At 39.5% G+C, this 16,260-nt stretch overlaps 1 protein-coding gene across 2 annotated transcripts in view; it reads right to left on the bottom strand.

Annotated features, from left to right (window-relative positions):
• The window catches only part of mmel1 (membrane metallo-endopeptidase-like 1), a 61,455-nt gene that overhangs the window by 19,402 nt on the left and 25,793 nt on the right, over nucleotides 1-16,260 (bottom strand). For both annotated transcript variants that reach the window (XM_043676072.1, XM_043676073.1), the window contains exons 10-15: nucleotides 15,367-15,456; nucleotides 14,684-14,820; nucleotides 13,417-13,510; nucleotides 3,554-3,682; nucleotides 2,034-2,132; nucleotides 1,010-1,093 (exon numbers count right to left, since the gene is read on the bottom strand). In XM_043676072.1, the coding sequence (XP_043532007.1) occupies nucleotides 1,010-1,093; nucleotides 2,034-2,132; nucleotides 3,554-3,682; nucleotides 13,417-13,510; nucleotides 14,684-14,820; nucleotides 15,367-15,456 (633 nt within the window). The remainder of the gene's footprint in view (nucleotides 1-1,009; nucleotides 1,094-2,033; nucleotides 2,133-3,553; nucleotides 3,683-13,416; nucleotides 13,511-14,683; nucleotides 14,821-15,366; nucleotides 15,457-16,260) is intronic.

Below are 16,260 nucleotides of genomic sequence, written 5' to 3'. Positions count from 1 at the left end.
CCTTGAAGTCTACTTTTCCAAGCCACGCATCCTAAGTCATGCCTCACCGCATCATAATTTTCCTGCCCCCAGCTATAACTCTTGCCCTGCAGTGCATACTTATCCCTCTCCATCACTAGAGTAAAGGTCACTGAATTGTGGTCACTGTCCCCAAAGTGCTCACCTTCCTCCAATTCTAACACCTGGCCTGGTTCGTTATCCAGAACCAAATCCAGTATGGCCTCACCTCTTGTTGGCCTGTCTACATATTGTGTCAGGAAGCCCTCCTGCACACATTGGACAAACACCGACCCATCTAACGAACTCGAGCTATTGCTTTCCCAGTCAATATCTGGAAAGTTAATGTCCGCCATAACAACCACCCTATTACTTTCACTCTTCTCCTGAATCATCCTTGCAATCCTTTCTTCTACGTCTCTAGGACTATTAGGAGGCCTGTAGAAAACTCCTAACAGGGTGACCTCACCTTTCCTATTCCTAACCTCAGCCCAAACTACCTCAGATGGCGAGTCTTCATCCATCGTCCTTTCCACCGCTGAAATACTATCTTTGACAAGCAATGCCACACCTCCCCCTCTTTTACCCTCACCTCTGACCCTACTAAAACATTTAAATCCTGGAACCTGCAACAGCCGATCCTGTCCCTGTTCTACCCATGTCTCCGTAATAGCCACAACATCGAAATCCCAGGTACCAACCTGGGATTTAATAGTCAGAGTTGAAAACTCATTCAAGAAATTTACTCTGAACTTCGTCCTAGACTTCCTTGGATGTCCTAACTAGGGTGAAATACTTGCCCTGCACATTTTGTGAACAACATCTGCCTCGACAGACTTTGGTGAGCCCTGGCTCAGTATGCTTCTGGCAGTGACACAGGAGTGCCATAATTTTGACCACTTAACATTTAAGAAATGTGCCTTGTCATGGCATTTCACAGAGAGGAGATATTATGTAGGTGAACACAAGTTTATGTCTATTGTCAATTGATCCCAAAATCTACTATACTCACATGTTTATATTCCTCATCCAGCCTGGGATTGTCATCTTCCAAGATGTAGTCTGGATATCCAATTTTCTCTCTTATTGCCAGGACCTTTGAGAAACATATATAAAGGGATGTTCAAAACAATTAACAACACTTAAAGGTTAGGTGCGTTAGTCAGAGGGAAATGGGTCTGGGTGGGTTACTCTTCGGAGGGTCGATGTGGACTTGTTGGGCCGAAGGGCCTGTTTCCACACTGTAGGGAATCTAATCTAATCTAATTATTGTTCATTACCAACTGTTATTTTTGTAATTGAGATTTGGATTAACAATTGCCTAAAACAGTACCCTCAAACAGGTTTCCCAATGCTCATCACAATTCAGGGCTTTCTGGTATGAACCTTAGGTAAGGACAGGGTTTCGCTGTGATACTCTCCATTCAAGGACAGCCCAACACATCTCACTAACTGAGGTCAAACATAGCCACAGAATTGCTCACCCAAGAGCCGATGTCTATATAAACAGTGAAGAGAAAGGAAAAGGAAAACAGGATATTTTTCTCCATTCTATTTGATAGGGATGCTCAGACTAATTGTTGTAATCTAACTGCTGCCCAACTTGAGAAAAGCTAACATTCTATAGGGAATTCAAAATTTTGCTTTTCCCATGACAACGACAAAGTGAAATTCTTGAGGCAATATAATTCTGGGATCCAGCCTGATCTATTTAATATTTCACTGTACGGTTTTTTATTAGATCACTTCCTCACATTCACTCGGCCCTGCACCCCCCACTCTACAGTAGCAATCGTGAGAAACCAGCTACAGTCGGTTCTGCAAAACAGGGTAGTTCCATTTTGTGCAACCCCGTGTATAAGGAAATAACAACACAATTTAAACTAATGGGGCCACATTCGCATTATAACAATACACCCTTTAAAAGTTTGGGCTATAGAAACACTGTCCCCAACATGTCAATTGTGTTATAGGAAATTTGCATGAACGAGATGCATGTTACAGCAGAACGACATGTACACGTATCATTAACTGACCTTCCCTTGTGCCTTCTGTTTTGAAGGACCATCCATCCATTCCAGCTCATCCAATGTTTCAATAAACACTTCTTGAATTTTATCAATTAAATCCTTTATCTGAAAAGAGAAAAATGTCCAATGAGAAACAATAGCTCTTGGACTATCACCATCCCACAAGGATAAGGGCAGCAGATACATGGGAGCAACACCAACTTTAGGTTCCCCTCCAAGCCATTTACCATCCTGACTTGGAAATATATCATTGTTCCTTCAATGTTGCTGAGTCAAAATTCTGGAATTCCCTCCCTATCAGGTGCCTGCCTATATGCCACAGACTACAGCAGTTCAATAGGCAGCTCACAGCTACCTTCTCCAATGAAATCAGGGATGGAAAAGAAATGCTGGTGCAACCAGCAATACCCACATTCAGTGAATAAATATTTTAAAAATCCTCTTAACATAACAGCTGCGTAAATATTAACTGTAGTTCGGGTGGCAAAACTTACATCTTTCAGTCAGCTGGCTGTAGGTTTAGGTCCATCTTGAACATCAAATTCAGGCTCCGGTGCTGACAATGTGAAAAAGCTACACTATCAGAGGCACCCTCCTCAGTTAAACCAAGGCCCCATCTACTCTCTCAGATGGACATGAAATATCCCATAACACTAATGAACAAATTCTGATGAAGAGTCATCAGACTTGAAACATTGACTGTTTTCTCACCTTGGATGCTGCTAGGCCTGCTGAGTTTTTTCATTAATTTCTGTTTTTACTGTAAACTAACAGTTTAGCAGTCAGAAAAGCAAATCATGATCCGGCTGCGTGTTAACAAGCAATGAAGGTAATTAATAGCAATGTCTTGAAAGCAGACGATCTAAACCACCTTGGAAACTGTAGATCTGCCATGAGCAAGACTGGTAATTGTAAATCTGATACTGATTTTTGTACTTCTGGAACTCCATTTTCCCAAGTACTGTAAGTGTACCTACACTTCCTGGATTGCAGTGGTTTAACAAGATGTCTCAAAACCACTTTTTGAAGAGCAAATAAGGATGGACAATAAATGTCGCCTAAGCTAGTAACATGCCCATTCATTGACCAATTAAAAAGTAAAATCAGAATCTTAAATTCAGCTGTACCAAGTTTTTGGATGTCTTAGAGTGTGAGAGTGAATGTGTGGGTGTGATATTGCACTTAATTCATAAATTAAAAAAAATCATTTTTAAGTTTGCTGCTGGAATTATTTAGTTGAGTGCCACTCTCCAAGAATAAGAAAACACACACCTCTGTCATCAAAAAAACATACTGATCATGGACAGTATAGGAACACATACAGTTTGTCCATGACACTTGAGCGTCATCCGTCCACTGCTGTTGTCCACAGTGATGTTTGATGTTATTGGATTACATACGCCAATTAAAATGGACACAAGAAATCATTTTGAGCATTCTTGATAAAGGCTCTCAAGTGAAATGTTGGTTGGCATTGTGCGGAGAATAAAAACCTATTGACTAGCTCTGTTTTGTGAGGTACATACCATTCTCTTGCTCTTGCCAGCAAATGCCTCTCTCACATAGAGCGCTCCCACTGCATTTTTCATCATGCTATTAATGTTGCGGACACATTCTTGCCAACGAGCTTCTTCCCGACGAATACCAAACAATGCCTGTGACAATGAAAGTTAATTATAAGTTAGTGCTGAGTGTAACAATTACATGAAAAAGGATTAAACACTGCATTACAAAGTGTGGAGTGATCGTAAATGACTCCAACATCAGCCTTCAATAACTGAGTTTACCTCTTCATTATCATAACTTATGATAAGTATCAGTTGTAATTCTGAAATGCAAGTACATATGTAAAGTATGTAAAATATGTAGAGTATGTAAAGGGCTTATTTAGTAGCATGCTTGTTTTTGTGTCAGAATGTTATCGATTCAGGAATTAAGGCATTTAAGAGGATTACACAGAGTTATATCACTCCAGTGAAGTAGCAAGAGTGGGTCGCATTGTCAGAAATGCCCTTCAAATAAACTGGATCTTACCAAGTACAGAATGTGCTGGAGAAACTCAGCAGGTCTGGCAGCATGTGTGGAGAGAAAGAAGAATTAACATTTCAAATCTAAGTTCAGAAGAAGGATCATTGGATTTGAAATATTAACTCTATTTTCTCTCCATGATGCTACCAAACTTCCTGAGATTCTCCAACAATTTCTGTTTTTGTTTCAGATCTTCAGCCTCTGCAGTTCTTTGCTTTATTTAAGTGTTATCAGGGGCTGCACTTAAATGGATGTTGAAGATCCTATGTTGCTACTTGAAATATGATTCATTCAGTATTCTGGTGTTTCTTAATAAATGCACCAGACATGTGGGCGGCACAATGGTGAGCACTGCTGCCTCACAGCGCCAGAGACCCGGGTTCAATTCCCGCCTCAGGTGACTGTCTGTGTGGAGTTTGCACATTCTCCCCGTATCTGCGTAGGTTCCCTCCGGGTGCTCCGGTTTCTTCCCACATGTGCAGGATGTGCAGGTTAGGTGAATTGGCCATGCTAAATTGCCCGTAGTGTTAGGTGAAGGGGTAAATGTAGGGGAGGTGGGTGGCGGGTTGGTGTGGACTTGTTGGGCCGAAGGGCCTGTTTCCACACTGTAAGTAATCTAATCTAAACAACACACAAGCTGATCATTCCTTCCTGTGAAACATTACAGGTGCAGATTGGTGGAATGTTTAATTATTTAAATGCTCTAAAATATTTCAGCACAAGATGCAATAATTATAGTCCAAGGATGTTTGTTATTGATATCAATCGATGAAAGTTTCAGATGATGTTCCTCCCTCCATCATATAATGTAGTCACCGAGCTCTTTATTTCAAGCATTGAAATCTACACTAAAATAGGGATGAGAGAAATGCCACATTTTAAATATCGGCATCACCAAATATTATTTCCAGGACAAATAATTACTGGCTTCCAAATTCCACAGGACATCAATTCTTTCATAACTTTGATGAGAATCCAATGTAATGCCCAAGGATACAGGAGTGACTTATGAACAAGTGTGTTTTCATCTTCGAGAGATATAGCGAGATACAGTAAAGGTCCTAACTTGACACAGGAGGAGAAAGTGCCTGCTAAGGTGGGATTTTCATTCCAGGAATATGGGTGCTATGTCCCAGTGCAGAGATAGCTACTGGGTATCATGGCAGAAAATTTAAAAGGTCTGTGTTGGTGTTTTGTAACTTCATCCCAAAGACAATAAAAACAGCAAAACAGAAAAGAGCCCTGTAGCCATCACACCTCCCCTAACCTCCATGCCTCTTCACCTATCCTCAAGGGTTCTCCATATATTTCATTTCAGCCAATGGCACTTCAATGCCCATTATAGGGGAGGCAATGGCTTCTTGGTATTATCGCTCGAATGTGAATCTAGAGATCCAGGTCATGTCTTCAGGACCCGGGTGCAAATTCTAATATGGCAGATGGTAGAATATGAATTCAATAAAAATCTGGAATTAGAAATCTAATGATGACCATGAAACCACTGCTGACTGTTAGAAAAAAACATCTGGTTCACAAAGGCCTTTAGGGAAGGAACCTGCCATCCTTACCTGGTCTGGTCTACATGTGACTCAAGATCCACAGCAATGTGGTTGATTCTTAACTGCCCTCTGAAAGCTGGATTGGTAATGAAAGCTGGCCTGGCCAGTGACGCCCACATCCCATTAATGAAGTAAAAAAAAATGCCCAGTGCAAATGCTGCAGAGAACCAATTAGTCATATGCTACGTATGAAAATTTTTTAAAAGTTAATTAATCCATCATAACTTTCTTACAAAAATACTTTGGTTCCAGTCCTATAACATGGTCAATCAACCAGCTCTTTAAAATATCAACAGCAGAAAATGCAAGTACTCGATCCAGCTTTTTTCTGCATAAATAAACATTGAGTAACTGAAATTGATCTGAGATAGAAAGATATCAATTGAACAATGCTTTCCCTAGGGCAGAGCTGTGTCAACAAAATAACGAATGCCTATGTTGCCTACATTCTGCAGATTTAGTTCCGAACCTGGACATGCATTTCTCATCAGATGTTGATAGCACAAGCTGGTAGTGACACAGTGGGGCATCTGGAACATTAACATGTAACGGAACTAACAGTCTACCGGTTTTGTAAACAAAATTTAAGGACAGAGAAGGGAACAGGAAGGATGAAGGAAGTTAAAGGATAAATTAGAGTCAAATTAAACAAAGAGAAATAAACATTGAGAAAGAGAACAAAAAGAGAAAGCAAAACAATAAAATATTTTGTTATACTTAAACTCTAGAAACGACTTTCTGCCACCAGAAATGTGATTCTGTGCTTTGAATTGTTGTCTTTTTGGAATTCTGAGATTGAACAGTATGGTAGAAATTAAAATCTCGTCATCAAATGAATCTTTAGGTTTTGAAATTTTCTGTCCTAATTCTCTGTGGCTCAATCGTTTTGACCAAGTACAATATGACAGTTTCTCAAAACTTATAGAAAGCCAAATCAAAAATGAACAAATTTATTGGTGGAGCAAAATCACACGAATCATTTAGCAATTTGTGATGAAATGCAAAATGCAGAGAGTCTCTTTCTTGTCACAAAGAGGTATTTTTCCAAAAACATTAATAACAGCATTAAACTCAAATCTACTTCTGGTTAAATGTTTCTGGACACGAAAGACATTGCTTACACAATATTTCAAATAATATTTACTACTGTCTGCAGTCATGTAAATAAGCAGCACATAATGGAGCTTAAATTATTTGGCAACGCTTTGAATAACGCCCTCTAGTCTCATTATTCATTTTCTGATTGAAGTCATAAAGTCTTAAAGTCTAATGAAGCAACCTTACATACGCAAGAAATAAATTTGTAAAAGCCTTCAGATTTATAGCAACTTTTTAAAAGGATTCGGACTCTGATAACAACTTTTATTGTTGTGTTTTAATAGAATTGTCCTAAAAATGTCAACTTGTCTTGTATCTTAATAAATGCTGGCTGACCTGTTGCATCTGTTACTGAGTCATTCATGTTAATCAGGAATGACGAGCTGATCTCATGAAAATCCTTTGATGTGAAGTGGCTTCACTATGAAAGTGTACTGCCCAGTAAGTTATTTCTGGGGTTTATCCCACAAGAGATGATTTATTTCGCTTTCTGAGTTCTAACAATGCAGAAAACATGACAATTGATCAGAAACAGCTAGAACCCTCACATAAATACTGAAATTATTTGAGTGGATAAGCCACTAGGTATTCTCAAGGGCTTTCCATTATCTGCAAAGTGCAAGTTAGGAATATGATAGAACCGTCTCCCCTTGTCTCGATAGGCACAACTGCGACAATACTCAAGAAACTCAACACCATGCGGGAAAAGGCAGTCTGCTTAATTGCCTCCCATCATCTCAAACTCCCCACAGCACTGGTGTGACATGGCTGCAGCACGCACTATTTACACTACATCAACAAATGAAAGCTTCTTCGACGGTACTTCACAAACATACTGTAGTGATCTCCACTGCAGTACCAAAAAGGACAGAGACTGCTAGGATAGGAACATTTTCAGGTTTAAGCACTCCACCAAGTTAAACACCATCCCTATTTGTACATTCATTGCTATTCCATCATCATCACTGGACCAAAATCCTGGCACTTGCTACCTATTTGTTGCAGTACTTTCACCTGCAGCAGTTCAAGGAGATAGCTCATCACCCCAATCTTAAGGAAATTTTAAGTGACCACAGATATTGGCCTTGCTAGTCATGCTCACATTGGAACATGTGTGGGCTATTTTATCCTTCAAACCTCTAATACCATTCAGTGATGATTGTAGTTTAGTTGGTAGCACCTCCACCTCAGGATTCTTGGTCCAAAGATCTGAGCACATAAATCCAGGCTTACCTGCCAGTGAAGCATTGTCTGGGGTGCCACTTTTCAGATGCGACGTTGAGCTAAGGCCCAGTCTTCCCTAACAGGTGGAGACCAAAAGTCCCAAGACATTGTTTTGAAGAAGAGCAAAGGAGTTATCTCCAGTGTCCTGGCCAAGAAATATCCCTCAATCCATTTGTGTGTGGACTGACTGTTGTGTTTCCTGTATTATCAGTGACTAAACTTAAAGGTACTGAATTGGCTGTGGACATTTTGAGATGGTCATGAAAAGCAGAATATGAATGAATGTCTTTTTTGTCCTTCGTCTCTGATCTGCAAAACCAAACTTCCACAGTTCTGAGAATAACTTAACACAATAACATAGAGAGCAGGAGCAGGAATAGGCCATTTAGCTGTTCAAGCCTACTCTGCCATTTAACGTGATCATGGCTGATCTTCGATACCATATTCCTGCTTACTGCCCATGAGCCTTGATGCCTTTAAAATCTAAATTTGAAATTTCTTATAAAGCTTGTAACAAGAGAACGTTGTTTGCCTAAGAATTCTTAAATTTGAAATTTGCTACAAATGCATGTCACAGGATTGTTGAGACAGAAACATAGGTTGGTGCTGAGTGCTATCTTTGCCAATTAACCAGCAGTGATGATGTTAACTGATGGTAGAAACTGCAGCGATTAATATTGGTGCAGCTGCTGCACTGACAGAACAGTTTGATCCTCTTGGGATGTACTTTTAATTTGTTTCAGGAATGTGACCCAGCATTTTATGGTCCAATTAAATATTTAAGTGGGCAATAGAGGCTTTTTAAAGGCATTGATCTAGAGATGATGAGGGGCCCACATCAATGAATGCTTCTTCCTTCTACTTTATGATAATTTATACTCATGCTTTCTTTCATTGGTGTAACTATGTCAAGGGGCAAGGCCCAGATTCCAGAACATCTCATGGATAAAAACCATAGGAGGAAAGTCAAGAAACCTGTCATAAATAGCTTTTAATGGGCATTGGTCTCACATTATAAAGACCAATCTCTAAACTCTTGGAAAAGGCAAATGTGGGATTGCAGCGATTGAATAGGATTGGGGGCTGTGTCTGGGTGGGATGCTCTTCAGAGGGTCAGTGCAGATTCTATGGATTTGATGAATCTGCTTCATCCCTAAAGGTTCTTTTACAGCAAGATTATTAATTAGCCATTTGTCAATGGATAATATTATGACTAAAATAGCTTGTCCTCTAGTTGGCTCCTCAATAAACTGCTCTATAAAGCTCTCCCCAACACACTCCAGAAACTTGCCTTCCACAGCTTTAGTGTTCAATTGGTTTACCCGAGCATATGCAAATTGAACTCACCCATGATTATTGTATTGCCCATGCTACATGCTTCTCATATCTCAAAATTAATGCCATGTCCCTCACTACTTCCACTGTTGGATGGCCTGGTAATAAGTTGAACCAACGTTTGCTGCCTCTTGCTGTTTCTCAGCTCCACTCAAACAGATTTCTCACATTGTTCTTCTGATCTGAGGTCCTTCTTTGCCAATGTACTGATCCGATCAGTTATTATCAACACAACCCCAGCACCTTTGCCTTCTTATCTGTCCTTCCTAAACATTAAACATCCTTGATAACTGCCATTTCTCATTGACATGTGACTTGAATTCTGAAATTCAAGACAAAATGATAAATTTGTAAATGACTAGGAGGTAGATGTGGAATTAAAGGAGACAACACAGAAACTACAAAATGAAATGGCTAAGATATGTGAATGAGTAGAGTAATAGCAATCAAATTTAATGCAAACAATCACAATGGAAGATAAAAATAGTGTTCCAATGGCGACTGGTGAAGTGAAACTAGACTGAGTCCCAATAGACTCACATTCAACATGGCCACCAGCGCAGAGCAACAATCAACCAACCCCACAAATGGAGCTGCATGAGGATATTATTTAAACAAGCTACAAACACTGCAGCACCCAGGAACTACGAGTTGCGGAAGAAAAACACCTCTACAACATATTCAGGAACAACGGGTACTCAATAAACACAGTCTGCCGATTCTGACACATCAGACCTAAACAAGAAGACACAACATGTCCAGAGACTCTAACCACACCACACTACATTAAAGACATTTCGGAGATGATGACCAGACTACTCCAGCCCCTTGGCATCATGATAGCTCACAAACCAACTAACACACTGAAACAGCTCTTGACGAATCTATAGGGCCTCCAACCATCAGCCAGCAGAATGAACATCATATACAAAGCACCCTGCAAGGACTGCAACAAACATTACACTAGGCAGGAAACTAGCCACCAGGATATACAAGCACCAACGGGCCACCAAAAGGCATGACGAACTATCACATAGTCAAAGAGGGACACTAGTTCAATACATCCATCCTGGGACAATACATCCATCCTGAGACAAGCTAAATAAAGACATGTACAGGAATTCCTAGAGGCCTGGTATTCAATCTGGAACTCCATTAACAAACATATCCATTTGGACCCCATTTACCAACCACTCAGAAAAAGAATTGGAAATGATATCACCCAATACAACAGACCAAGACACACAAATAGAAAGTGGGACAGAACATCAATGCTTCAATGGAGGCTCACTGATGAAGTTACTTAGCATGGTGATGAAATGCTGGAGAACAAATCTTCCAGCTCAGCGAGCAAACTTACAACCTGAACAATCAATAAAGTCAATAAAATGTCAAAATTACATAACCAAGATATTAGATGTGGTTGACTCTTAACTGCCCTCTGGGCAATTAGAAAAGGACAGTAGATGCTAGCCAGTGATGTTTATGAATGAACATCACTGGCTAGCATTTGTGAATGAATAAACAAAGTCAGATCTTCTGATCATTGAATAGGTCAAAAAGTGGGATATGTACATTTGAGTATGCATACCTCTGGACTGAGAAGTTGGAGGTAGGAGATGTATTTAATGGAGCAGTGATTTGTTTTTAAAGAAGAAAACTAATCTTCTCCATCTCACATGACAGTGAAGAAGATTATTTAAGTTTACAAACTGATCTTGATCAATTGGGTCAAAGGGCTGGAGAGTGGCAGATGGAGTGTAATTTGGACAAAAGTGAGGTATTGCTTTTTGGTAAAGCAAAAAAGGGCATAACTTATCTAATTAAAAGCAGGGCTTTGGGTAATGTTGTAAAATAGAGAGACCTAGAGCTTCAGGGACACAATTCTTTGAAGTTTGCGTCACATGTAGATAGGGTAATTAAGGAGGCATTTGGCATGCTTGCCTTCATTGCTCAGACCTCAAAGTATAGGAGTTGGATCATTATTTTTAGGCTGTGCAGGACATTGGTGAGGCCTCTTCTGGAGTACTGTGTGCAGTTCTGGTCACCCTGTCATAGGAAGGATATTATTCAACTAGAGATGATTCAGAAGAGATTTACCAGGATGTTGCTGGGCATGGAGGGTTTCAGTTATATGGAAAGGTTGGATAGGCTGGAATTTGTTTCACTTGAGCATAGGAGATTGAGGGGTGACCTTATAAAGGTTTATAAAATCATGAGGAGTATAGATAAGGTGAATAGCAGGTGTCTTTTCCCTGGGGTGAAAGACTCCAAGTTGAGGGAGCATGTTTTTAAAATGAGAAGAGGAAGATTTTAAAAGACATATGGGGCAGTTTTATTATACAAACAATCGTTCGCGTGTGGAATGAACTTCCAGAGGAAGTGGTGAATGTGGGTACAGTTACGTTTAGAAGACTTTTGGATAAGGACATGAATAACAAATGTTTGGAGGGATATGGGCCAAGCGCAGGCAGATGGGACTAGTTTAGTTTGGGATTATGGTCGGCATGGACAGGTTGAACCGAAGGGTCTGTTTCTGTGCTGTGCGACTCTCTTGAAATCCCCTGAACAATCCCAATATCCGATGGACTGAAGATCACAAAGTGTACACTGAAAAGCAGTCAGTTCAAAAATAGCAGGTCAGGAGAGAAGGAGCAGAGATGTAATACTTAGACTAGAAAACAGAGATAAGCTAATAAGCAGAGAAACCATGTGTCATGGTCGAGCTAGAAGTCAAAAATGAGGAAGTATTCCTGTATATCTGGCATTTTTGCAGAATATGGAGGTGCTGGAGTTGGACTGGTTGGACGAAATTGAAATCACATGATACCAGGCTATAGTCCAACAGAGAGGACTTTTGCAGAATGTATTGAATACCAGGAGGTGCAGGAGTGTTGCTGTTTAGTGAAAACACATATTAATATGTGACATTTAAAAGTTGAACATTCTATAGGATTAAAACAAACACAATATTAAACTCAGAGGAAATGTCCTAATTATGATTAATAGCTAAAATGTACTAAATGTCCACATTTATAAGGGGAGTGGTACGTTTACATCGATTTTGATTTAAATTACTGTGCATGTCTGACACACTTTCAGTCACTCACTTTTATGCATTTTCTTTCAGTAGGATTTAATTTTTCTCTAGTCGCACATTGGTCAATGGAATTGTTCATAGTTCTTTGTGTACATTTAAACGGACTAACATGTTAAGACTTTATGGAGTTGATTATTTCAAGAGTGGATTACTTTTCCTCTCTCGTTGAGGTGGGGATGATTGCATCTTGAAGGAGAAACTTGGCAAAATATTCAATGAGGAAAAGAATTCTGAATTGTTTTAAAATGTCAGGACAGACATGTTGAAACAAATATTTCTTTCTCAAATGTGTACATCAATTTTATTGGATTTTTATAAATCCATTAATCTTTTAGCAGAGGAGTGAAACATCTTAGAGTCTCCCATTTTGTCTTTATCCCACGCTGATTGTCTCATAACTTTTATTTCTGCATTTCTTCTCTTTTGGTGCACATATCTTTTTTTTAAAATCTCCTCTCTCTTTTGTTATCTCTTCTTGGGACAGATAGAATAATTCTCCAACTGCAATACATTAGCTCCCCTTCCAGTTGACAATCAATTGCTCAAGGTTATCACAATGACTGCAGATGCTGGAAACCAGATTCTGGATTAGTGGTGCTGGAAGAGCACAGCAGTTCAGGCAGCATCCGAGGAGCAGTAAAATCGACGTTTTGGGCAAAAGCCCTTCATCAGCACCACTAATCCAGAATCAATTGCTCAAATTCACTTTGGAAAAGTTAACACAAACGTGAGTGGGGTACAGACTCTGTGGCCCAGAAAGGATTCATGGAGCAGTTAGTGGTAGATCAGAGGGTTCGGATCTGAGGTTGGGAGACAGTGGAATCTTTAGCAGAGTGTGAACCCATCATTTTCTTACAAATTCTAAACAAACTGCAATACTTTAAATTCATTTACTAGATCCACATGAATATCATCTATATCTTTTGCAATTATGATCAAAGCATATAGGAATGAAAAAGAAATTGTTAAGATATGCAACAACAAATATTATATGGACAAATAATATCTCAGCAAAGCTTAACAAAGATTTTGAATGGTTGCATACCTTCTGGTATTTGGCATGGACATCCTTAAAGCGCCGGCTTAAGTTGTTAACATGGTCCAAGATCAGCTGCCAAGCTAGGTAGTTCTGAAGAGTACTAAAAATACAAGAGAGTTAAAAGCATAAGATTTGGTAGCTGAAGTCCAATATAAACAAAGTGTAGAAATGGCTATTAAAATGATTTTGCATTTACCTTTTTCCAGGCATTGTATATGGAAAAATAATTGAGTATTTTAAAAAGATGACTCTCTTCAAATATGTAAAGGAGTTCAAAAATCAGTCAAAAACCAGAGAGGTTTACTATAAAGACTAAGGGTCAACAGGATGTACAGGCAAGAACATCTCACATGAATGGATTGAATATGCCTGCACAACATTAGCGACAGACACGATAACATGCTTACATGAAGTTGCTTTGTACTCTAGGTTATCAACGATGACAATGGTCTTAAACTATTCAAAGAGATTCCAATCACCTCTATACAACTACAGCATATACGGACAGAATTTGGTCATGCCCAGGTGGAAGATTGTTTTTTGGACTGGAGGCTTGTGACCAGCAGTGTTCTGCAGGGATTGGTGCTGGGTCCACTGTTGTTTCTCATTCATATAAATGATTTGGATGAGGGTATAGGAAGCATGGTTAGTATGTTTGTGGATGACATCAAAATTGGTGATATAGTGGACAGTGAAGAAGCTTATCAAAGTTTACAAAAGGATCTTGATCAATTGAACCGATAGGCCGAGGAGTGGCAGATGAAGCTTAATTCGGATAAATGTGAGGTGTTGCATTTTGGTAAGATGAACAAGGGCAGGAATTTTACACAATTAATGGTAGAGCCCTGGGGAATGTTGTCGAACAGTGAGACATGGTTCTTAGGACTAGGGGGATCAAAGGATATGTGGACAAAGCTGGAACAGGGAATGGAGTTGGATAATCAGCCGTGATCATATTGAATGGAACAGCAGCTTGAAGGCAGAATGGCCTACTCCTACATCAGTTTTCTATATTTCTATTCCTTCATCTCAGTGTGAAAATAATACTCTTTGGTAAAACATTGTTTTATTTGCAGCAAAATGGGTAGCCACCATTGGCTTCTCTTTGAGTTTACTTTGGCCATGTCTGCTGAGGGGATAGGCAAGGTGATTTATTGCAATAGAAATGTGAGTTTGTCTACCGAATGGGATCGGAACATTTCCAATTACTAAAATGAAACTGAAGCAAATCTCACAAATCACGACAAAACAATTTAGAATCTGGTATCTTTACCTCTTTGAGTATTTTGGGAGAATATGCTTGAGTTTCTGAAGATAGTCAGCGTCAGTAACCACAATTTCTTCTTCTGGATGGACTTCAATATCAACGCTAGCCAGAATCCCTTGAAGAAACTGTGTCCAGTTAAATCCCTGGAGGCACAGGCATGAATCAAAGAATTGAGTAGTTAACACTTGTTTGTTCAATAATACCATAGAAGAGACTGGATATTAAAATGATACAAATTGGATTTAGCTACCAATAATCATACTTGCCAGAAGGTGTACAGAAAGCAAAGCACAAAAAAAAAATCTATGGACAAGTTAAGTTATTCCATATTCTCATCAAGAACCAATATTCTCACTTCTTTGACAGAAAGACACAGAGAACAAGAATGTTTAAAACACCCAAAGGCACAATGGCTGACACAGTGAAGGAGATATTAATGAGCTGAAGATTACAATGATTCGTATCCATATAGAAGGCTATGTGGTGGCTAAAGTATACAGATGGGAGAATGACATATAAAGAGGATCTGTCAGAGTCAATGGAACCAATCTGAACAGTACTGACAAATATGGAACCAGACAGTCAATCAATCATTACATTTCTCCTCAGTATTAACCTAGATATCATTCTTAACATCTAATGTATAATGTGTACCGACAGGAAGCAATCACTGAAATAAATCTACTCACATTGAGATCAAATTTCATTTGAAGTTCTGGAAGTGTCATTCTATTGTAGCACTTTGTAACATCGTACCTTTCCTCTGGACATGCAGTAGCCTATGGAGAGACAATCAATTTTACTTACGCTTTTACCTGCACAGGCAATTTACCTCCTGGTGATAACCTTAGGCAGCTCGATAGATATCAAAGTCATTCAGTTATCAAGTAAGTTGATAGATTGGATATTTCCACTGGTGGGAACTGTTCAAAATTCAGGTTCATAGTCATTAGTCACTAATACATTCAAACAAGAATTTAGGAGAAACTTCTTCACTCTTATAAGGAAAATACGACCAGGAGTTGTTAAGGTTCCAAATATAGATGGAAATGTGTTGCTGGAAAAGCGCAGCAGGTCAGGCAGCATCTAGGGAACAGGAGAATCGACGTTTCGGGCATTAGCCCTTCTCCCTCTACAAAGGTTTCAGTGAGTCCCTCTCTCACTGCACCCCCCAGGTCATCTCCTCTGCACAGAAGCTCTTCAGCCACATTCTCAAACAGAAACTTTTCCAGCAACACATTTCCATCTCTGATCTCCAGCATCTGCAGACCTCACTTTCCCTTCCAAATATAGATATCAGAGGAAGCTGAGGGAAAAGGACTGATATAAAACTATAAGACCATAAAATACAGGAGCAGAATTAGGCCATTTAGTCGATCAAGTCTGCACTGCCATTTCATCATGGCTGATATATTTCTTAACTGAGCTGAAAATGTGTTGCTGGAAAAGCGCAGCAGGTCAGGCAGCATCCAAGGAACAGGAGAATTGACATTTTGGGCATAAGCCCTTCTTCAGGAATGAGGCCTGAAGAAGGACTTATGCCCGAAACGTCGATTCTCCTGTTCCTTGGATGCTGCCTGACC

This window comes from Chiloscyllium plagiosum, chromosome 34 (assembly GCF_004010195.1).
Source record: "Chiloscyllium plagiosum isolate BGI_BamShark_2017 chromosome 34, ASM401019v2, whole genome shotgun sequence".
Lineage (NCBI taxonomy): Eukaryota > Metazoa > Chordata > Chondrichthyes > Orectolobiformes > Hemiscylliidae > Chiloscyllium > Chiloscyllium plagiosum.
This window is presented reverse-complemented; position numbering and strand designations above follow the sequence as displayed.